General features: G+C 38.3%; 1 protein-coding gene and 2 long non-coding RNA genes across 3 annotated transcripts; all 3 read left to right on the top strand.

Annotated features, from left to right (window-relative positions):
• The first annotated feature begins 4,623 nt into the window (after positions 1-4,623).
• LOC120514745 lies at positions 4,624-6,204 on the top strand. The gene is made up of 3 exons (XR_005630510.1): positions 4,624-5,014; positions 5,421-5,579; positions 6,138-6,204. It is a non-coding gene; the product is annotated as an uncharacterized LOC120514745 (long non-coding RNA).
• Positions 6,205-6,348: 144 nt separating this feature from the next.
• LOC120514743 lies at positions 6,349-7,936 on the top strand. The gene is made up of 3 exons (XR_005630509.1): positions 6,349-6,563; positions 6,888-7,071; positions 7,556-7,936. It is a non-coding gene; the product is annotated as an uncharacterized LOC120514743 (long non-coding RNA).
• Positions 7,937-11,087: 3,151 nt separating this feature from the next.
• LOC120514900 (cytochrome c oxidase subunit 6C) lies at positions 11,088-18,952 on the top strand. Its single transcript, XM_039735535.1, has 4 exons — positions 11,088-11,194; positions 14,322-14,442; positions 18,576-18,716; positions 18,799-18,952. The coding sequence occupies exons 2-3, from the start codon at positions 14,332-14,334 to the stop codon at positions 18,699-18,701; spliced, it is 237 nt and encodes a 78-aa protein (XP_039591469.1). The 5' UTR covers positions 11,088-11,194; positions 14,322-14,331; the 3' UTR covers positions 18,702-18,716; positions 18,799-18,952.
• The last annotated feature ends 5,785 nt before the right edge of the window (positions 18,953-24,737 follow it).

The raw sequence follows: 24,737 nt of genomic DNA, 5'->3' as shown, positions 1-24,737 counted from the left end.
TGCTAAAAATATAGTGTTGGGCATTGCCATATACGTTCTCAGCCACTATGGACTTCTCGGCCACCGTGCCTTTGTTAAAGGGGAAAATGCATATATGCGTAGAAGGTTTTTTTTAGTTTATGAGATGGCTCACTTTGGAAGAGACGATATTAGCGGAATTCCAGTCGTATCTACTCCAAAATCAGAATAAGTAGACATATTAAAACAGCACCGTTTAAATTAAATGTAGTTAATGTTTTAGTACACAGTTTTGTTTTTAGGTTGTTACTACACCAGTTTGTAATTGTTATTTTTATGATCTATTATATGTATGTGCACTCTGCGTAAGTTTACAAATGTAACAAGCACCGAGATGAAAGAATTGAGACGTGCACCAAATGAGAGTTGTGCCTAATAACAGTAAAGTTTATTTCACAGTGAATTGTTCGCGGCCGCACTGCATGAGAATTAACCTCTTCCTGTTACAGCCATGGAAATCGCATAGTAAAATGACAAATAACTATGGGCTATTGCACATTTTCAGATTTTTTCTTCTCGATCGTCCACCAGCTCCGCGTGTTGTCCTACTCCGGCAGTCTTCATCTGCATTTTCGAAACATTCTGGGATTGTAAATGTAAGGTACAACGCTAATGTTCCGGGGGTTTCTGGCTCAGCGCTCCTTCTGTAACTCTCTAGCGTTGTAGCCCCGCCTACCTTTGGGGTAATATGCTTGCTACTACAATACGTAAAGCGGGCTCGGAATTCGTAAGCCCTTCCTCCTGGGCAGAGTTGTGCTTCTGAGCAAATGCGGATAACCTGCGAAAGCGGGAAGAATTGCGAGTAGATAGATTGATTTATAGATATATGCTTTTATTTTTAAAATTAGGTATGGAATACATAGGCCAATTGCATTTAGAAAACGTTTTTTTATATTTGTCTCATGAAAACAGTGTTTCATCACTTTGATATGCATGGCATCTGTCAGATTCATAAAATTAGAATATCATGACGAAGTTGATTTATTTCAGTAATTCCATTCAAAAAGTGAAACTTGTATATTAGATTCATTCATTACACACAGACTGATGTATTTCAAATGTTTATTTCTTTTAATTTTGATGATTATAACTGACAACTAATGAAAGTCCCAAATTCAGTATCTCGGAAAATTAGAATATCAATTAAGACCAATGCAAAAAAAGGATTTTTAGAAATGTTGGCCAGCTGAAAGGTATGAACATGAAAAGTATGAGCATGTACAGCACTCAATATTTAGTTGGGGCTCCTTTGGCCTGGATTACTGCAGCAATGCGGCGTGGCATCAGTCTGTGGCACTGCTCAGGTGTTATGAGAGCACATGTTGCTCTGATAGTGGCCTTCAGCTCTTCTGAATTGTTGGGTCTGGCATATTGCATCTTCCTCTTCACAATACCCCATAGATTTTCTATGGGGTTAAGGTCAGGCGAGTTTGCTGCCCAATCAAGAACAGGGATACCATGGTCCTTAAACCTGGTACTGGTAGCTTTGGCACTGTGTGCAGGTGCCAGGTCCTGTTGGAAAATGAAATCTTTATCCCCATAAAGTTAGTCAGCAGCAGGTGCCTCTCCTCTCTTCCTCCAGACTCTGGGACCTTGACTTCCAAAGGAAATGCAAAATTTACTTTCATCAGAGAACATAACTTTGGACCACTCCGCAGCAGTCCAGTCCTTTTTGTCTTTAGCTCAGGTGAGACGCTTCTGATGCTGTCTCTTGTTCAAGAGTGGCTTGACACAAGGAATGCGACAGCTGAAACCCATGTCTTGCATACGTCTGTGTGTGGTGGTTCTTGAAGCACTGACTCCAGCTGCAGTCCACTCTTTGTGAATCTCCCTCACAGTTTTGAATGGGTTTTGTTTCACAATCCTCTCCAGGGTGCGGTTATCCCTATTGCTTGTACACTTTTTTCTACCACATCTTGTCCTTCCCTTCGCCTCTCTATTTATGTGATTGGACACAGAGCTCTGTGAACAGCCAGCCTCTTTAGCAATGACCTTTTGTGTCTTGCCCTCCTTGTGCAAGGTGTCAATGGTCGTCTTTTGGACAACTGTCAAGTCAGCAGTCTTTCCCATGATAGTGTAGTCTACAGAACTAGACTGAGAGACCATTTTAAGGCTTTTGCAGGTGTTTTGAGTTAATTAGCTGATTAGTGTGTGGCACCAGATGTCTTCAATATTGAACCTTTTCACAATATTCTAATTTTCCGAGATACTGAATTTGGGACTTTCATTAGTTGTCATTTATAATCATCAAAATTAAAAGAAATAAACATTTGAAATACATTAGTCTGTGTGTAATGAATGAATCTAATATACAGGTTTCACTTTTTGAATGGAATTACTGAAGTAAATCAACTTTGCCATGATATTCTAATTTTATGACCAGCGTGTATATGGTCTGTGCATGGGAATAAAGCAAATGTGGCCAGTGTGCCTCTCTCACACTCCTGCATTGGGACAATTTGAAATCGCCAGTCCTCCCAGAAGACAAAGGGTGTGGGATTTGAATCCAGGACACTGGTGATCATCGTGCTATCATTCTGTCCAAAGTGTGAACTGTTATTTATATAACTGAGTGTTACCAATGACGTTACATTAAATAAACACTACTGGCAGCATACGATTCGGCGTAACAAGATGCTGTGTGTATTAATTCATTCACACACAATTCTGGACTCCCTCTTGCTGTTTTCAGCAGTAGAGTCCTACATTTTTTGTCTTTACGTTCATTACACACACACCAATTAATACCCTTTTTATACAACCGTTCATTTACAAGGATTAATGTTCTGTTGGGGTTTTTGTTCACTACTTCTTCCATTTATAAATTGGCTGATGTAGCTTTTGTCCTGGGTATGACGATTGAGTTTCTAATGAGTTTGCACGCAGTTTGTGTGAGGAACTTGCAGATTTGGGTACGACTGCCGATCCTAATGTGATGTGGGAGACCTTCCATGACAAAACCATGAAGGTTGCTGATGGTTGTGTTGGTGTTTCTCCGTTGTTCCCAGAAGGAGGTGTTTCATCTCGCAGGGCACCCTGAATATCATCGAGAGGAGTCGAAGCGCACGGCTCAGTGGCAACTGTGGTCTGTACCGGGAACTGAGAAGTACGGATGCGAGGGCTCTGAGAGCAGATAAAGAGGCTTTTGTTAGAGGAATCTGTGAACAATTGACACACCATCTGTGGTCTAGTGACCCACGCCCTGCTTAGAGAGGAAGCAAAGCATTACACACATCTGAATCTGTTCCTTGGAGAGTAGCAGTCAGGGCAGCTGATGGAACGGTCCTTACGGATGACACTGCAGTTGTGACCCGCTGGGCTGGCTACTTTGAGCAGTTGTCCAAAGCTGATCCCCAGGCTAGGATGTTGGATATCTCTGGGATCACAGTTCTTGAGGCTGATCCTCCAATTAGCCATGAACCACCCAATCTCACTGAGATTGCACAGGTGGTGTAAGGTTGTCCTCCTGGCATTGCAAGCAATCTTTGTGTCCATTTGGGAGACTGGCATCATCCCAACTGACTGGAAAACGGGACTTGTCGTCCCTATCTGGAAAGGGAAGGGTGATTGCCTGGATTGCAGCAACTACAGGGGGATAACACTGCCCTTGGTGCTGGGTAAGGTCCTTGCTAGGGTCGTCCTCAATAGTATCCATGATCACTTGCTCACCTACCAGCGACCGCATCCTGGCACCTAGAGCACAAATGCGAATATTGGCAGTTTCTTTGCAGCCTTTGTCGATTTTCGCAAATCGGTCGACTCAGTTGATCGAGCTGCCCTGTGGGACATCCTGAGGGTTCTTGGGATCCCCTCAAGGGTGCTGGATATCATGGCTGGCCTGTACACTGGTACTGAGAGTTCTGTACAGAGTGGAGGCAGAACCTCTGTGTTTTTCCCAGTTGATTCTGGGGTTCGTCAGGGGTGTGTTCTTGTTCCTACTCTGTTCAGTGCTCGTATGGACTGGGTGCTGGGCAAGGTCGTGGGATCCAGCAGCTGTTGGGCACCTGTTGGTGAAGAAAGATTCACAGATCTTGACTTTGCTGATGATGCTGTGATCTTCGTGGAGTCAATGGAGGCTCTGATCGGGGCTCTCGAGAGACTGAGTGAGGAGCCTGAGCATCTGGGCTTGCGAGTGTCCTGGATAAAAACCAAGATCCAGGCCTTTAATAACCTCTCGGGCACAGCCATCAGCAGTTTGTCCGTCTGCGGAGAGAGTGTCGACCTTGTTTAGAGGTTTACTTACCTTGGCAGTGACATTCATGTCTCTGGCGACTCATCCTGTGAAGTCAGTAGACGGGTTAGGAGAGCATGGGGGTTAATGAGGTAGCTGGAAAACGATGAAGGTCCAAGTCTTTATAAAGTCCTGGTGCTTCCTGTCTTAGTACAGTGTGTGGTTGTGAGAAATGGACGCTATCCAGTGACCTGAGACGAAGACTGGACTCCTTTGGTACTGTGTCTCTCCGGAAAATCCCTGGGTACCGTTGGTTTGACTTTGTTTAGAATAAGTGGTTGCTCATGGAGTCCCGAATGAGGCACATTACCTGCATTGTGAGGGAGCGTCAGTTACGGCACTACGGCCATGTGGCGCGTTTCCCCAAGGGTAATCCGGCTCATAAGATCCTCATTGTTGGGGACCCAAGTGCCTGGACCAGGCCAAGGGGTCGCCAACGTAACACCTGCCTGCAGCAGATTGAGGATCATTTCCGGAGGGTTGAACTGGACCGCGTGTCTGCCTTGTGGGTTGCCAACCGGGATCCTGAGTTGTTTCGACGTGTAGCGAGTGTGGCAGTGCACGCTCCCCAACTTGATTGAGAAGGGTCCGGCTGCAGGTTGCACACTTGGCCTTCCACGCTCCCGGCCTTGCACAGTCTGCCCCACAACTGCCCACAGTCCGTAGAAAGAAAAGGAGAAGAGCTGCTGTATAGTTTTTCCAATATGAAAAAGAAAAGGAGCTGAAAACGTTTTCCGACACGGGACAATGTCACAAAAGAACCAGGTATGGTCTCACAGGATAAAAAAAAAGAAACAAAACTAATGAGATGTGTATATATTGTATAGCGAATCCAAGTGTTCTCTGTTTATCGTCATTACTGACATATACTATTTTTAAGCATATTGTTTTAATTATTTTTTACCTCTTGTATTATTTCTTTTTAATATTTGCCATATTATTTAATCTATATTAACTTTTTCACTTATTTATGAGATGTTATGTAGAGAATCTGCAATGTTGGTGTACAATATGAAAGGTATTTATCTTTATTGTCGTCATTAACATGTGTTAAATATCTTATTTAACTTGATTTTTCTGTAGTTAAGTTAGCTAGTTATAAAAGCACATTAGCGCTTTCTGCCAAATTACATTACAGTATTACATATTATTTTTGTCTTGATTTCCACAGTCTCTTTTCTACATAAAGGCAGAGAATATAAAAACAACTTTGATTACATTGATTAAATATCCAAATGAATCCAAGTGCCCTCTTTGTAAAAAGCAAAGAAACTACAGCATCCTGCTGCCTGCCTTCAGAGTCATGAAGACCACAGTGTCAAGTATGCAGGTAGGGTATGTATGCCAGGAGTGTGTGCTTGCAAACAATACTGACGTTTTGATTTCTGAACTGGAACTTTTTTAAATACAGATTAAAAAGCTGAGCATTTTCCATTGTTTGGCAGGTTTTACTATTTACAGATGTAACACGGGGTGTATAACAAGTGGGCAATTCCATTGTTTTTGTTTAAAAGGCATTGTCAACAGTTTACTGTATGTCAGTATTTAATATTTTATTTGATTTTTTTTTTACTCCTTGTATTAGGGCCTCCCTAGAGTGTGCTTGGTGTGTGGGTGTGTGTGTGTGTGTGTGTGTGTGTGTGTGTGTGTGTGTGTGCGCGCCCTGCGGTGGGCTGGCGCCCTGCCCAGGGTTTGTTTCCTGCCTTGAGCCCTGTGTTGGCTGACCCTGTAGTTAGGATACAGCGGGCTGGATAATGGATGGATGGATGTATTAGGGCCTTCCAAGTCAGATGAATAGTCATTACTGTGAAATTTCCATGTTGATGGTATGACCATTTCATATTGTAACTATCATTTTTTGTATGTCTGTATTTAATGTTGTGTCCAGGTTTCCAAAGGACCATTTTGTGGTGTCTCTGTATTTCATCCTCGAGGCCCCCTTCAATTTTAATGAGGCATGTCTCAACTTTATTCCTTTCTTCTTTCATTATAGTATTTGTATAGGGAGAATTATATCTGGTTGCTGGTTCCCATTTTTGTCACCATCTACAATTTGTGTTGGATATTTGTGTTATGTTTATTATATTTGGCTTTTTTTTTAATTTCAGCATACTGTCCATAGTGGTTTTGAAGTTCCAGAAAAAAAAATCCAGATATTTTAAATGTATGTTTATAATGGTTTGCATAAATATTTTTGTAACATTAAACTCCTTTTAACAACGTGACTCTGCTCAGTCCTCTTTAGAATGAATGACATGCCAGCTTTGAGGAAGTGCTGGTGTAGAATGTTACTTGAGAACTCCAGCCCCAAGGGGTAAATGAAATTTAAATTTCCTTTAATAACTTTTATTCACTTCTGCGGTAATGTGGCAAATAAACTTAGCCATATTGTAAATCAAAGACAAATAGTCAAAATGTTTACCAATATTAACTTAGTGCTTCTTTTTGAAATTACTGAAATAACTGCTCACATCGGACTGAGCGAGCAAATGCCTTTCTAAATGAAGGCCAAGAACCAAACAAAAAATTAGAAGGTACAGAAATATTGGACAGCCAGGACAGAGTCATTTATTGTGCTTATTCTTTTGGTTCGTTTTTTAATATTTCCTTAGGTAAATATTATTTTCTCTGTTTTCAGGTTTAGACTTTGTCTTCTCATTAATGGCTCAATAGAGTAAAGACTTGGCACTACATCTGAAATGGGAAAAAAAAAAATGTCTTGCTATTCTATTCCATAGCACTGCGTTCTGCAGGTTTCAGGTCTTTTAGAAGAAACGTCAGCCACCCTTCTCCAACATCCAGCACAGGGCACAGATGAGCAGGTACAGACACCTAATTTTATAAACTTCCATAAGAAAGATGAATTTATTTTGTTGATGCTGGCTTACACTGCCTATGGTATAGTGAATAAAATGTATAAAAAGACTTCATGCTTGTCTCAAATGCCAAATGTTAATCGTTAAGCAGTAGGAGTCAAAGCCCAAAAGACTAAAAGCCTGTTGTACATCTTCTGACAAACTGAAGTGCTAGTACAACTCTTAAAGGCCTTAAAACATTTGAAATGCATTGTGTGCTGTATATGTTAATAATAGTGTATGGTAAGAAACATTGAAGACTTGTAGAATCTGTGAATGAAAGCAGTAATGTTAATAATTTATAACAAATTAAATATACTGTACATTATTTTTTTTTACTTTCCTTACATTTCTTGTAAATGTGGAGAAAATGGCTATAAGCTTTATGATGACCATTTAAAGAATTTTCTTTATTTCTATCTTCTTTTTTATTTAATAAAACGTATTACAGCAACACAGAATTCTTCAGCATTTTACTGAGGCAAAGAAGTGGTGTGCTGAGAACATTTCTGTGTTCAGAGGGCACATCTCACTCCCTTTATTACTGTCAATGGACAAACACAACATTGAGGAGGCCATTTAGAAATTTGATTTGCTATCTGAATTTCCAGAAGAAGAGAAGAGGGAATATGTCATTAGACTCTTCATCATCCTTTATGTCACATATGGAAGACATGTATCTGTTTTTAGATAACATGAGAGGAAAAAGGAAAATTACTGCTTCGTCAGAAAATGTAACCAACATACATGTCCCTCGTTGTTCAGTTACAACCTACAACTCTTTTTCTATATTTTATATATTCTTTAACTTTTTGTAATAAATGTCGCAAACCAACTTCATCTTTACAGTCCATTGTCTCAGATCTGTGCTTCTTAGTGTTATGTATTAAAATAGTGTTTTATAAAGCAGGGCAAAGCAATTTTTTATTTTTAAAGCAAATTTACAACAGCAGCCAGAACTGAACCAAAGTGCTGTACAAGAAAGGGTAAAGAAGCAGTTCAAATATACCATATGTACACATCACAAAACTGCAAGAATAACCAACCATTACATAAACGATAAACTTAAAATACACATACATACATATTTCTAATCATGAATGTACGTGAGCCAACATATACAAACAATGTCAACCTCTTGCAGGGTCAAATGGCGGGAAGAAGAAATAAGACTTTAATGATGACTTAAAAATGGCCTGTGCTGGAGCAGAGCTCATATAATAAGGCGAGCCATTCCAGAGAAAAGGAGCAGCCACAGCAAACACCTGATTCCTCCTTTGCTTCAGCCTTGACCTCGGCACAACTAAGAGCATCGGGCTAGTAGACCGCAGGGCTCTTGTTGGCACGTACAAGTGAAGAGTTTCCAAGAGGCAACATGGGGCTGATCCACTCAAACATTTGAAAACAAGAAATAGAATTTTAAAATCAATTCTGAAATGGACCAGAAGCTAATGTAGCGAGGTCAGTATTGGTGAAATATGGCCACTCTTACGAGAGCCTTCAACAAGCGAACAGCAAACTTGTGGAATAGTTGTAGGTATCTTAACAAGGCCTGACCAACACCTACATACAAAGAACTGCAATAGTCCAAATGAGATGCTGTAAAAGCTTGGATGGCCTTTTCAAGATCACAGAAAGAAAGAAAGACCTTTACCTTAAAGTCTCAGCTGGAAAAGCTTCATTTAACTTCACAAATTATATGTTTGTCGAGTTTGAATGAGCTGTCACAGATCATACCTGGGCTAACTGAAGCTTTATGATACGTATATGGCAAGGGGTCCAAGAGCAACATCAGAGACACTCAAACTTTCTTAACTTTTGGAAACCATGATCACAGTTTTATTATCATTTGGTTTAAGAAGATGCATTGCCATCCAGGTTTTTATATCATTCAAGCACGCATGGAGGGTCTGTATTTTCTCGCTTTGATTTTAGTGGCAAATATATTTAAGTGTCATCAGTATAGAGAAGCCATACTTGTTAACAATGGAGCCTAAAGGTAACATGTCTATCAAAAAGAGAACTGGTCCAAGGATGGAACAGCACAAGTAAGAGGAGCTACAGAGGATGAGAACTCGCCCAAATGAATAGAAACGCTCCTATTTCTTAGATAAGATTTAAACCATTTCAGGGCATTACCTTGGATGCCTACATACTGTTCAAGGCGGGATATAAGAATCATAAGATTCAAAGCATCAAAACATGAGGTAAGATCTAGCATTCTAAGAATGGCAGAATCTCCAGCATTAGTAATTGGGAAGAGGTCACTGTTAACCTTTAACAAGGATGTTTCAGTGCTGCAAGAACATCTGTATCTGGAATAGAATTTTTCCAGAATACTATTTTCATCTAGAAATGTTTGAGTTAGGACAACTTTTTCTAAGACTAGATAAAAAAGGCAGTTTAGAAATTGGCCTGAAACTTGACACATTAGAGGGTCCTTATTTTGTTTTTTATAATACGTCTCTGCACCACAGCGTGTTTCAAGGCAGCAAGAACACAACCAGAAATCAAGCTAGCATTTATTAAGGTAACAATACTTGGTCTGACAGAATTAAAAAAAAACCCTTAACTAATCAAGAGGGGACACTGCTGTCCAGGGGGCAATTTGTAGGATTCAGGCGTTGCACCAAATCAGACAACAGAGACGATGACACACGCAGGCACAAAGTGGTCAAAGACAGCTGAACACACTATGGGAAGAGATGAATCCTTAGCAAGCAGTGAAACCGATGACCTAATAACGGTAATCTTACTTACAAAAAAGTATATCTCCGTTTGGAGAGTAAGTTGGGGTATGCGACAAATTCCTAATAGAAGAAATGGTATAAGGTGATTAAAGGATTTAAAATCACTAAAAAATGGACTTGCAATTATTGCATCGACCCAAACAAAACATTTTTAAATTTAAGTTTAAAATCTGTTAGTTCAGTTTCAAAATAAATAAAAAAGATGGTTTATGGAAGTGCAACTTTCAATAATGCTAATTTTTACATTTCTTTAGAAAAACAAACGATATAATATCTATTAAGCAATTTAAGAGATTTGCTTCACTTTTTTTTTATTATTACAGTGTAGACTTACAAGTTAGGGTCTCGGGGAGAACAATTATGCATTAAAATTAAAAACCAGGTAAACGTTTGAAAGTTTAATAACTCCACTTGAAAATAATCAACATTATAGCAGCAGCGTAGAACAAAAATAAGAAAACACAATTCAAGACAAACAATGGGAATGAAGGTACCCATGAACTGTATAGTAAGCTGGATCATTTAAAAAATTGCTCAATACAAACAATTTCAAAAGTTTATTTTACTGAGAACTCGAAAGTTTAGACCTTCATTTTCATGCCTGTTGATTGTTATGTTGTGTTATTGATCATCATTTATTTTGTAACATAATAAATTAATGTCATTAACGGTATTTTCCTTTATTGAACGAGGTTCCGTAAATAATGTCAGACATGCCGTCCAGTACAAAAGTACCATAAAAATAACTTAAAATATTTTGAATGATAGAATTCACTATAATAGCAGTTAGAGCAACCGCATTCATATTTAGTAAGTGTTTCCTTAATCTAAAAATATGTTATGCTCTCTTTCTTTTAACTATATCGAATCCTGACTCAGAAATTATAAAACTGTTTTTGTTTCTAAAAGTAAATACGAGAATAATACCATAAAGAGAAACTCGTGATTGCGGGAAGTCATATTAGATAGATAGATACTTTTATTAATCCCAAGAGGAAATTCAATTAATATTAATATCGCCATTTAGGGTTACAGGGTAAATCAACGTTACTAGTTTTTCAACGAAAGTGATGCGACAGAGGACGGACGCGAATGCTGTGGGCGTGGTGTGGAAGGCTGGATTCGCAGAAGGCCGGGGGCGTGGAAAGCCGAGTCTGCGACCTGTAGCCGGATACAATTGGAGAGGCTTGATTTGATTTGACTGGCGTAGCTTGTCCTAGTGCGGCTACCATACATCACTTCGTCCTTTTACTTTGTACCTCGTCAGTTCCCGTAGTTCCTGTCTCAGATTCGTTCATCTTTTGTGTGGTTGTGTTCTGGTGAAGGTCGTTTGATTGTGGGTAAGTTATTAAATAAAACGACATTTGATAGACTGCTATTGTGTGTTATTTAAAATATGTTTGCTCTATTGCATTAGAAACTCGAATACGCTTTCCGTTGTTAACAATAAAATCTCTGCGGAAAGGTTTTATTTTTATTTTGTTAAATTCGGCCTTGTCCGAATGACAGCAGTCTAATATGACTGTGAATGTTTTTAATGTAGAAGTCGTAATAATGATTTATAGAATGTATTATATCAAAATGAAGAAATATAATGTTCTTTTTTTATATAACTTGATAGATCCTTTTAAATATTACAAATTGTTCCTTTACTTAATAGCCGTGCTATGATTAACATGCATACATAATGTAAAATATTTAAGGCATTCAAAGTCAAAAATAAATAGGCTGATCACTGTGTACAAAATCTTGATTATTTGTAATTTTCACCCGTTTTCCACATCCCATTTACACGTTTATTAAAAAAACAACAACACCGAGTCCTCCGATCCATCATGCGTCCTTGAAAGTCCATCCCGAGAGTGATTGAGCTCGGAATAAACCACTAAGTACTGAATAATGATAAAATGTGTTAACTGATAGAGCTTTTAAATGTTAACAGATATAATATGTTGTATTTGCATAGGGAAGTAATGATATTGTAATACTTTATCCATAATTAACAGAAATATGTTTTTAACATTTAACTCCATATACCCAAAGGCTGGGTGACCAAAATCTGTCCTGGAGGGCTGCAGTGACTACAGGTTTTCGTTGCATCCCAGTTGCTTAATTAGAAAATAAACCTTGCCAATTAGATATCCAATTTAACTTCATGTCTTGTTAGTGTTTTGACTCGGCAGTTTCAAGGTTTGGGGTATCTTCAGAAATTATCTGAAGCCTAAAATGAACGAGTCACTTTCAGTCCTTCACTTTTTCCTCTTGCGCTTCTTTACAAATATTTTGTTAAAGTGATTAGTGCACAATGAACACACCCAGATGTAAATGGAAATAAGCTAGACGGAAAACTGCTGTTTCCATTTGTCATTTGCATCTTATTGCTAATAAAGAGCAATACAAACAGTGAATGCAGCTGGTTTAGACTAAAATAAGCAATTAAGGGTTCAACATCTTAACAGGCTAGACAATTAAAATGAAGCAGAAAAATGTCACTTGAGCAGTAAGTACTTTATCAGCAGTAACAGACTTGTCATTAAGCAATTTGGGTTGCAACAAAAACCTGCAGCCACTGTGGCCCTCCAGCACCAACGCTGCTTACCTCTGAGGGGTTTTTGGCAATATTGCTTCCAAATTACATACCCTAAAGTGAACGGCTGCTATTCTGCTTATGTAATAAGTAATAATAATACATTTTATTTATATAGCGTCTTTCCCATGCTTAAGGCCCTTATTTATGTAAAGGGACCTGCAAAGGGCTAAAGGGCAGTGAGAATAACACTCCAAATGTTCAAGTCTTTATATGAATAAAAACATATTTGTTTCATACCAATATCAGCTAAATAAAACACAAACAATTTAGGCGCTTTAGGAATTTCTCTATAAAAACCTGGATTTTACAGTACATGATCATGATGAATAACCCTGGAATCCATTTTCTTTGGTGCCTCAAGCTATCCAATATTGTGCCAAATTTAGATGTCATATCCCATAAAAATGTTTTGTGTGCCATTCTAGAAAACATATGGTCAAAGTAAATCTAAATATCTCAAAACAAGTATTGCAGATGTAGTTATATTGTTTTAGGGGGGAAAAAAAGAACCTGTATCACTCAGAGTCAACAATTGTAAATAAGTACATATAATTATGTACTCATCCAAATCTTTACTTTCAAACATTATTTTTCATGCCAGTCCTAGACTTACATTTTGTACAAGAGCTTGGGTTTTTTGTTCTGCAATTCACACATCATCTCCTGTCTTCTATTGCAGTTACTCCACAAAGGTTTCATGTGTATTTATTTATTTTCTTTCTTTTGTTGTTGCTCTTTGTATTTCACATACGGAATAAACTAAGTACATACATTTTCATACCAGCTTCTTGTAGTGCTGAGGACAGTCCCTGTCCTGGCAGCCTTGGGTGTGTGGTATAGGAAACAATCCAGGACAGGACACCAAAGCTAGTCACACAAATACATACTCCTGAACCATTCATGCAGTGTCCAATCTAGAGTGTTCAGTCAACCTAAACAGCATATTTTTAGCATGAAAGTTGAAAACTGGCATATTTACAACAGTGGAGTGCAACGGTTACATTTGATTGATTGGGGAAATGGGGAAGGTCTCCACCTGAAACTGCAAATTGTGGTGGCACTGTGCAATACAAGTATTGTACATCTTATTGAAGAGTGGTCCCTCGTGAAAGTTCACACACCGCGATTCAGTGATTTGTCCCCATGTGAAACTCCAAGCGGGAATGTTGCCGGAACTTGTATTCCATTTCAGTATCATTCAGTACATTTTATAGGATTTCCTCAATGGTATGTTTTCTTTTTTTATTTTTATTATAAAGACATTTCCCTAGTACAGACTTCAAAAATGTCTTCTTGCACATCAACCAATCAATACCCAGGCATTCTCACAGAAGCTTTGTGCGTAATGGTGCATAAAGATAAGCTGTCACACACACAATTTATTTCCTGCCTTTTACGCACAGCTGTGATATATAATATGAATGACAAATCATAGACAACTAAGCATTATTGGAATATTGTGAACCTCAGGTATCAAATGTTAATGATCCTTTTACTTAATGAAACTTGATGTAGATGGGATCTTTGGCATGTACATATATATATTGCATATTTAAATAAAAGAACAGACAACTTGAAATCTTAAGATTTATTTGAAAGAAGACATGCTTGAGTATGTTAAAACACACATAACATTATTAGTTTTGATTAACGTATAGGTTAATTTTGACATACAAAAACAACTTTGAAATATGGCAGTGTTCCACTGGCAGAATATGTGTATGAGTAGCTATGCAGCCTTTAATCAGCACATTCTATTGTTAAAAACATCCTTTGTTTGGGCTGCTGTTTTTAATCATTTTATTAAGAAGTATATTTTTAACTTTATCACTGGTTTCATGCTGTTTTGTGTCATTTTTATATTTTGTTCCTCATAGGAAACTTAAAATGTCTGGAGCACTGGCAAAGCCTGTAATGCGAGGCATGCTCGCAAAACGCCTGCGGTTCCATTTAATAGCTGCCTTCTCACTTGCAATCGGCATTGCAGCCACCTTCAAAGTAAGCTGGGGTTATGTTGCTAGATGGACATATAACAGGGCCTCTTTGGTTGATTTGTTTTAAAATGAGACATGCCCTGTATTTTAACTAGAAAGCAGTACAGTAAAATGAATAATGGTATTTGTTTTGCAGGTTGCTATGTGTTCATTGGGATGATGTATGATTTGCTAATGTTTAATTTTTGGTTGCATATTAAATGCACGTTTGGTCAAGGTAGAAAGGTCTTTTTGAGGAATTTTAGCAAACTTGTTTAAATGCTGTCCAGCATCTTAGGTTATAAGTGTGTCTTTAATTAATATGTAGGCAGGCTGTAATTCAGACAGGTGAGTCGCCACGTGTTTAACATTGACAGACGTTTCAGTTCAAAATGTAAATTGTAAGAAATCAGTCTCAGACTTAAGGTACTGGGTATAATCAATTGTTCAGCAGTACCGGCAAGTAGTACTTTTACTTGCAATATGGCACACTTAAAAAGAAAAGCTGTCATTGCTGAGTTAATTTCAGTAGAGAACCGCCTAATTAGAAGCCAATTTTACACCCCTATACTGCCTTGGGAATTTACAGTGAACCCTCGTTTATCATGGTTAATCCGTTCCAGACTCTGCTGCCATAAATGAATTTTCGCGAAGTAGGATTCTTTATTTATAAATCAAATATTTTCGCAGTTAGAGTATAGTAAACCTGTTTACGACCTAAATACGTTTTTTTAACATTATTAGAGCCCTCTAGACATGAAATAACATCCTTTAGTCACCATTACACTCGTATTACCCAATATATTAGACAAAATAAGAGAAAATAAGACATATTAGACGTAACAAATATCATATTACTAGGCGCACTCGCCTTTTGAGGCTGACGACTTTTATCCTCAATTTTTGTGCGCTCCATGTGTACATCAGGCATGTAAGTGTAGGGAATGAGAACATCAAAGTGCCCATTCATAACATCTCCCGAAAACCTAAGGTTTCTTTTTTTTTTTATCCCCTCAAGTGCCTGTCCAAAGTCGTACAATGTCAGCCCCAATCTGTAGCGCTAAAGACGGAGTTTCATGCACTAAATAAGCTATAGATGAGAATAAGCAAGCACCATCTCCCCTGATATTTACTACGCGGTGAGGCATTTGTACTCCATCAACATTATTTCCAGAGATATACTTTTTTGTCTATTTTTCCAGCGCATCGTGCACAAAAGCAAGGGAACGATGAGAGCACAGGAACTCTGCTCACATCGCGTCGCTTCGTACCTCAAGCCGCAAGTAGTAAGTCTGTAATAAGCAGAATACCGCTACGCTTTGCACTCACGGGACAGAAAGACAATCACAAACGCTTTTATATAGTAGATTATTGTACTGTACATTTAATTGCACACAACCACTAACCTATGAAGGCGCAAGCTCAGTAGGAGAGTCTTCAGAGGTGGTGCAGTATCTTCAGCAGGTGCGTTGTTGTCTTCAGTGAAGAAGTACTAGGAGTAGGCAGTGGGTGTCTGGGTGCGCGGCTGAAGAACATCTTGATAGGCAGTTGCTGGCGCTGTCTTTTCATATGCGTGAGGAGGCTTTTGTAGGGTATTGCCTTCTTTAATCATATCCAAGAGTTTCACCTTCTCCTGGATAATAAGCATCTTCCTCCGGCGCTTAGTTTTATTGTCAGAAGGATTAGAAAAAGCAGCACGTTTAGGAGCCATCGTAGGGCTTAGATAAAAATTCTCAAAGCGCATGCGTAGTGACGTAAGCGTGTATGAGAAAAAAATCGCGATAGAGTGAAGCCGCGAAAGTCGAAGCGTGATATAGCGAGGGATCACTGTATAGGCAAATTCTAAGTTTAAATGAATGTACATTCAAAGCTCTGTCAAAAATCCCTTGTAGGTCAGCCTGGGCATTTCTCAGGTTGAGACTTAGGCTACAGTAATTATTAGAAACTTTCCCTATTGCCATTTGTGTAAATCAAAGCCAAAGAATTGCTGAGTAATGTATGCAGAACATCTCAGCACCCTTATTTATGTTGTGAGGACATTTTTAAAGATGATTTTCAGAAGGTAGATGTTCAATGGTAGGAAATTTGATAGATTTACAAATGTGGGACCTGGAGAAGTGTGTAAGAAAATGGATGGATGACTTGATATTCGGGAATTCCTCAATTCAAGCCAGTTACAACTATAGTTGTACTACTGTTATCAGTAAAATGTGATGGCTAACTGAAAAATTTCCAGAGATTTTTAAATTTACTTTGACAGGTAATTCAGAATTAGCCAATAATTGACATCCTAAATGTAACAAAAACATACTCTCTTCAGAACTAAACCTGACATCACAAAGTTATCCAGTAAGGAGGTTTTTGAATCATTCGTTAAATAAAATACAGATTTTTGACTTAACATAAATGATAGGGTTATTTTGAAAATTCCTCATGTTTTCAGTTTTTGAAAACAGCATATTTCCAACATAAATCAGAAATTAAAAATAGTTGAGGACAAGGTTCCTGCTTGTGAGGGAGTACAAGTTCTCAATTATAAATATGTCCACAACTTGTAATTTCTTTCAAATTGTTTTGTCACACACATAGCACCAGTATTTTATAACATAATTTTCAGTTTTGCTTCATGCAGGGTAACATGGATGGAAATATATCCTGGCAGCACTGGTTGTATTTCAGGAACTATCCCTGTGACAATCCATTGAGGGATGCCTCTTTTTCACACTCGCATACTTCTCTAAGTGCTAATTTTAAAATTGCAGTTTAACTGACATATGTTTGGGATGCGGGAGGAATACCACAGTGCTGAAACAGATTTGTTCTGACACAAGTAGATTGTGCAAACTGTACGTAGACATTGACTAAGCTGTGATTCAAACATACCATGAGACTGCAGTGCTAACCGCTTAACCATTTTGCAGGCTAGAGGTTTATGGGAAAGCTTACTGTATAAAATTATTTTAAAATTTTGGTGAACAAAAAAAGCTTAATACTAAGTTAAGGCAGCTGTACTGTAGATATCCAGAAGAACATAAAAGGTTAGAAAGCTGTGGTGTCTTTGGTAACAAGGTGCATTTTCAAGAGTTGCTTGTCATAGTCATCAGATGCTTGCAGTCTTTACATGTACTTTGCACAAGGCATTAGGTATATAAAGTGTAACAGATAGCTCGGCTACAGACAGACATGACACCCGATGTCCACAACACATGTGTTTTATTTACAAAGTGTACAAACTGGTTCCATTAACTCACAGATGACTACTCAGTCCTTTTCCTCTCTTTGGCCGCCTCCACTCCTCTCTCGCAAGCTCTGTCTTCCTCCTGCTGACTCCGGCTCCTTGAATGGAGTGAGGCGGCCCTGAATGTGCTCCAGGTGCTCTGAGATGGTCTTCCGGCAGCACTTTCTGGCGTGGCTGAAGAGCTGCCCTTGCACCCGGAAGCATTCCGGGCGTACACAGTTCCTAGAGCGGCAGCATTTCCTGGTGTGGCAGAAGTGCTGTCCTCCACGGCTCGGAAACCATCCAGGCGCCCCCTGTGGTTGACCACGGACCCCAACAGGATTGAGCTTCCCAGCTCTGTATCTGTGGTCCTTGATGGAAACCAGGGGGGCTGCCCTCTTGCACTCAGGGGAAATATTGCCCCTCTCCTGGTCCTTCCCTGCTCCAGGTGTCCCGCTGGGGCAAGGTCCCTGGTCATCTGCCACAAAAGTATTTTATACTAAATTCATCCAGTTAGTAAAATCTATAAATAATAATAATAAATGCATCTGTGATGGGGGAATAATAACTAAATTGTGAATACAGCACCTTAAAAGTCTTGCGGTCTCCTTCACAATGTTATCACTCCCATTTGGCAAGGTAAAATTTGCTACCAGAATTTTAAATAAAATATGAATATGTTAGAATGAATGCTTTTTCTAATATATAAATCAAATATTTGAACCTCAGTTATTTGTTGGGTTTGAGTCTGAATTTCTGAAGTGTTTCTCTTGAGGAAGATGGATGTTAATAAACAGCAATAATGTTATGATTATTAATCATATTGTTAAAACCACTTCATGTATGAACGAGTGGTGGCTAACAAAACATTTGTTCTGATTAATAATTTTGCTTACCTACAATGAATTGATACTTTGTAATTTGTTTAATTTCACTTTTAGTTTGCTGTAGCAGAACCAAGGAAAAAGGCATATGCCGAATTCTATAAGAAATATGATGTTGCAAAGGAGTTTGAAGCAATGAGGGAGGCTGGAGTATTTGTAAGTGCAAGACCAACTGGTAAATGAGCTCCATCACAACAAGTAAGCTTGTCATTCACATTTACATTGTGCTGTAATTCCGATCTAATTATTTGATCATAACTCTTTCATTTTTTCTTTATAGTTTTCCACAGGTTTAGCTCCTGTACTTTTCAAGATAGGTTCAGAATTCCAGTACTTGAAAATAGGATGTGGCAAAATGCAAGATACTTCATCTTTCCGAAGCTTAATTCCTGTACAGTATATGTTTAAAATATAATAAAAATATCTTGTCTCAATCTTGTCAATTGTTTCTGTTTATAAATTCAAGACATAATTACTTAATTACATAAACAGGCTTTCATACTGCATTTGAGTGGATTTTATTAAGAGGTATCTGCATATATCACTTCACTAATCATTTGATAAAAATACAAGCACTGCACTAATGTAGGCACTCGAGAGTTGATTATAAAATACCAAGCTCTGTACATTTTGCCTGTAATGCTTACCCTATGATTGTTGGAGAGTACTATGGTAACCAGTTTTTCTGTCGGTGACGAGCTGCTTTCCTTTGTATTTTGCTATCCTTATTAAAGTGATGATTGAATTGTCTCTTCAGACAGTATTTCGGAGAAGGCTTTCTGTTGAGAATCAAATTTTAACATTAGTATTGAATCTGAGCCCTGCAAACTGAGAGAGAGCTAGTGGATATTACCGTTTGTTGTGAATTTTGTTACAAGATGGGGGTCAAATGAGGAGATTAGTTCTCATAATTAGGACAATTTGACTGTCCCTAATGCACTAAGTTGTTCTTTCTTTGCAATTTGCTCTCACATCCAGGGCTGTGGAGTCGGGGTTGTAAGCAATTATTGGGTTAGTGGAGTCAGTGAGTAAAACTGAACCGACTTTCACTAAATGTAAACTGTAATATAATGTGTTAATTTCAAAGTTTGCAAGTACAAATTAGGGATGTCAAATTAGCAAAAAATAAGGTTTGAATATTTTACAATGAAAATAAGCAAATATTTGACTATATTCAAACATAGTTTAATAATTCTGAGTATTGCATGTATGCTTGTATATTGTGTGTTTTTTTTTTTTTAATACAATATTATAGTAACAGTATAAGCAAGAGTAAAAACAAAACCCAAAAATATAAGAGCTACAAATCTCGCACAGATGTACGCTTTAAAAGGGGAAGTATGTGGATCAGCTTTTGTGTTCATTCTAGAAATGATGGCTAGGTGACTACATACTGGTTAGGACAGGGAGCCATAAAATCAGACACAAAAAGGAGCTTAAGGCCTTATGAATCATGTAACTATGTATGTATAATGTCATTGTCAGAATGTAGAACAGAGCACACCTAGCCCTACCTGTAATGCTCATATGAATTCTGAAATCTAATGCTCCTCCATGATTGTTTAAATGCATTCACTATTTTATTTTTCCCACCTAAGCGATTTTTATGGCTCTTGAGTCTGAAGAGGTAAGGTCGCTGTCCTCTTTTAAATGACTGTACTGCAAGCCTATTCATGCTTCACAAAAGAAGTAATTTAATGTATTAAATGTTGAATCGTAATGATCTTTGTGTTTAATTCCCAGTTTGTTTTTAGCAGGTGTTTTCAAAGCAACCTACATTCTCTAAAATGAGCTTGAATGATTACCTTGAAACTACAATGTGTAGGATATAGTTAGTTGAAAATAATAAATACTGATGGTGCGAAATTGAGACTTGGTAAGTTTGTAGTGCTAAACGCTAGGAGCCTATAGTTGATTATACTTAATCAACAGCCATGAATTTGGGACACGCTGCCTATTGGTGGATGTAGCTAATTGTGCATTGGTGACAGTAAAAATATTAAATCTTTAGAATAGTAAATGGAAAAACAGAATTATAACCTTTATTTTTAATTTGCATTAATTAGAATGTCTTGACATTAAACAGCAGTCAGGGACTGCAGGTTTAGGAGTGAATTTGGATAGGATATAAAACAGAATGACACTACTAGGGTACAGTAGTGTTATAAAAACTGTTCATCAAAATGCAGAACCATGAGAGAGACAACTGTCTAGAATTACATTTTGAAGCCATGTTGTAAGTTTTATTACGTAAGATAAGTTAATTTAAATGAACAAAAAAACTGATGTGAAAAAACAAATCTGCATAATACAGTTTTGAAAAGTGTGGCTGGAGTAACACAATTTCAAAATTAGTGCAAGATTTTAAAAAAATCCATTATTTTACAATCTAATGTCCACCTTTCCCTTTAAATAAGACCTTTTTCAAATAATTTGAATTATGATAATGCTGTATTTATTAGTTATAGGGCTATTTTCCCTTGCACTTTGAGCTACATTGTTTGTATGAAAATGTTCTATATAAATAAATGTTGTTCTAGCTTGTTTAGTATTACTAAATATCTAACTTTATTTAGCACATAATATTTAAAAGCCACACTGGCATCACTTAGCCTTTTATCCCAACCTTTTATAGGTCAGGGTGATACAAAAAATATCTTGATGACTCAGGTGGGCAGTGATGAAATGCCTCTTATGTTGTGGGTTTTCAATCAACAAAGTAACTGTATTAATCTAATTTCAAACAGAGTCAAACGTTTTGTGCTTCAACTCTACAGTCCTGCTCACTTACCACAGACCTACATAAGTCCAAGCTGGCCAGGTTTGAGACAGTGTGATGGTGCCCTGTCCAGTGTGGATTCCTGTCTTTTGCTTAAATTTGAACAAGCTGACAAAACAATAGAAAAGTTCATTTCTCGTAATGAAAATCAATAAATTTGCCATAATGCATAACTTGCTATTTGTAAGTTTACAAGTTTATTTACAAACCCCAAACAGCTAGTTGTTTTTGAGATTTTAAGAATGTATTGAAACAATAGCTAAGAAGTTATTACTGTATATTGAAACTTTTCTTTTATGGATACCAACAAATGAGTGATGTTTAATGCATCTCCCTTTGGTAATAGAAAAGGGGGGTGGTGGTGGGGGGAGTTCTCAGAACTGTGGAGTAAGGGACACACATTGAGCTAAACACAAATATATTTTTATGAGACCTTTTCAGTTATTAATTTTTTACAAACCATGTGTGTTGCTGCAAAACCCTGCCCTGGATAAGTGGGTTAGGAAGATGGATGGACACATGAATCAATGGCAGCAACACACAATCTTGCAAAATTCTCCAGCCAATGTGGTGAAATGCTGTTGCCATATCTAAGTCATAGTGGCAAGAATCTCTTGCATCCATGGATATTTGAATATTCTTTACAAAATAAGGTATGGATGGACATTTTTTATGAAGGTTTTGTTTAAGATGACACGGTCGGTGTGAGATTTGTGTGCGTATTTTGGAAACCTGTTTGCTGGGAGGGCATCACTTTATAGGTGCTGGTCATAAAATTTGAATATCATGACAAAGTTGATTTATTTCATTAATTCCATTCAAAAAGTGAAACTTGTATATTAGATTCATTCATTACACACAGACTGATGTATTTCAAATATTTATTTCTTTTAATTTTTATGATTGACAACTAATGAAAGTCCCAAATTCAGTATCTTGGAAAATTAGAATATCAATTAAGACCAATGCAAAAAAAAGGATTTTTAGAAATGTTGGCCAACTGAAAGGTATGAACATGAAAAGTATGAGCATGTACAGCACTCAATTTTTAGTTGGGGCTCCTTTGGCCTGGATTACTGCAGCAATGCGGCGTGGCATGGAGTCGATCAGTCTGTGGCACTGCTCAGGTGTTATGAGAGCCCATGTTGCTCTGATAGTGGCCTTCAGCTCTTCTGAATTGTTGGGTCTGGTGTATTGCATCTTCCTCTTCACAATACCCCATAGATTTTCTATGGGGTTATGGTCAGGCGAGTTTGCTGGCCAATCAAGAACAGGGATACCATGGTCCTTAAACCAGGTACTGGTAGCTTTGGCACTGTGTGCAGGTACCAGGTCCTGTTGGAAAATGAAATCTTTATCCCCATAAAGTTAGTCAGCAGCAGGAAGCATGAAGTGCTCTAAAACTTCCTGGTAGATGGCTGTGTTGACCTTGGACCTCAGAAAACACAATGGACCAACACCAGCAGATGACATGGCACCCCAAACCATCACTGACTGTGGAAACTTTACACTGGACCTCAAGCAACGTGGATTCTGTGCCTCTCCTCTCTTCCTCCAGACTCTGGGACCTTGTTTTCCAGAGGGAAAGAAAAATTTAATTTCATCAGAGAACATAACTCGGCAGCATTCCGGTCCTATTTGTCTTTAGCCCAGGCGAGACGCTTCTGACGCTGTCTCTTGTTCAAGAGAGGCTTGACACAAGGAATGCGACAGCTGAAACCCATGTCTTGCATACGTCTGTGGATGGTGGTTCTTGAAGCACTGACTCCAGCTGCAGTCCACTCTTTGTGAATCTCCCTCACAGTTTTGAATGGGTTTTGTTTCACAATCCTCTCCAGGGTGCGGTTATCCCTATTGCTTGTACACTTTTTCTACCACATCTTGTCCTTCCCTTGCCTCTCTATTAATGTGGTTGGACACAGAGCTCTGTGAACAGCCAGCCTCTTTAGCAATGACCTTTGTGTCTTGCCCTCCTTGTGCGAGGTGTCAATGGTCGTCTTTTGGACAACTGTCAAGTCAGCAGTCTTCCCCATGATAGTGTAGTCTACAGAACTAGACTGAGAGACCATTTAAAGGCTTTTGCAGGTGTTTTGAGTTAATTAGCCGATTAGAGTGTGGCACAAGGTGTCTTCAATATTGAACCTTTTCACAATATTCTAATTTTCCGAGATACTGAATTTGGGACTTTCATTAGTTGTCAGTTATAATCATCAAAATTAAAAGAAATAAACATTTGAAATACATCAGTCTGTGTGTAATGAATGAATCTAATATACAAGTTTCACTTTTTGAATGGAATTACTGAAATAAATCAACTTTGCTATGATATTCTAATTTTATGACCAGCACCTGTAGTTGCACTGTTTAACATGTCTGTTGCACAGCTCCAGGATGCCACCTGAGTGGTTGTTTCTTTGCAAGTTTTTTTTTTTTTCTTCTTCAAGTACTCTGAAACTGTGCTTATTAGCTTCTGTAATCTGTGACATTGAATGGATCATCATTTGGATGATATGTGAAAAAGAAAAAAAATCTGACCCGAAATACAGAATGAAATGTTAACAAACCATAAACTTAAAATTTGATTGATAGATAGATACTTTATTAATCCCAAGGGGAAATTCACATAATCCAGCAGCAGTATACTGATACAAAGAAACAATATTAAATTAAATAGTAATAAAAATGAAAAAAATTAAAATAAAATTAATGTTAGCATTTACTCCCCCGGGTGGAATTGAAGAGTCGCATAGTGTGGGGGAGGATCGATCTCCTCAGTCTGTCACTGAAGCTACTCCTCTGTCTGGAGATGACACTGCTCAGTGGATGCAGTGGATTCTCCATGATTGACAGGAGTTTGCTTAATGCCCGTCGCTCTGCCACAGATGTTAAACTGTCCAACTTTAATCCTACAATACAGCCTGCCTTCTTAACAAGTTTGTCCAGGCGTGAGGCGTCTTTCATCTTTACCCTGCCACCCCAGCACACCACCGCGTAGAAGAGGGCACTTGCCACAACCGTCTAGTAGAACATCTGCAGCGTCTTACTGCAGATGTTGAAGGATGCCAACCTTCTCAGAAAGTATAGTCTGCTTTGACCTTTCTTACATAGAGCATCAGTATTGGCAGTCCAGTCCAATTTGTCATCCAGCTGCACTCCCAGATATTTATAGGTCTGCACCCTCTGCACACAGTCTCCTCTGATGATAATGGGGTCCATGAGGGGCCTAGGCCTCCTAAAATCTACCACCAGTTCCTTGGTTTTGCTGCTGTTCAGGTGTAAGTGGTTTGAGTCGCACCATTTAACAGTCTTTGATTAGCTTCCTATACTACTCCTCCTGCCCACACCTGATGCAGCCCACAATAACAGTGTCATCAGCGAACTTTTGCACGTGACAGGACTCCGAGTCATATTGGAAGTCCAATGTATATAGATTGAACAGG

Source organism: Polypterus senegalus, chromosome 14 (genome assembly GCF_016835505.1).
Source record: "Polypterus senegalus isolate Bchr_013 chromosome 14, ASM1683550v1, whole genome shotgun sequence".
NCBI classification, from domain to species: Eukaryota; Metazoa; Chordata; class Cladistia; order Polypteriformes; family Polypteridae; genus Polypterus; species Polypterus senegalus.
This window is presented reverse-complemented; position numbering and strand designations above follow the sequence as displayed.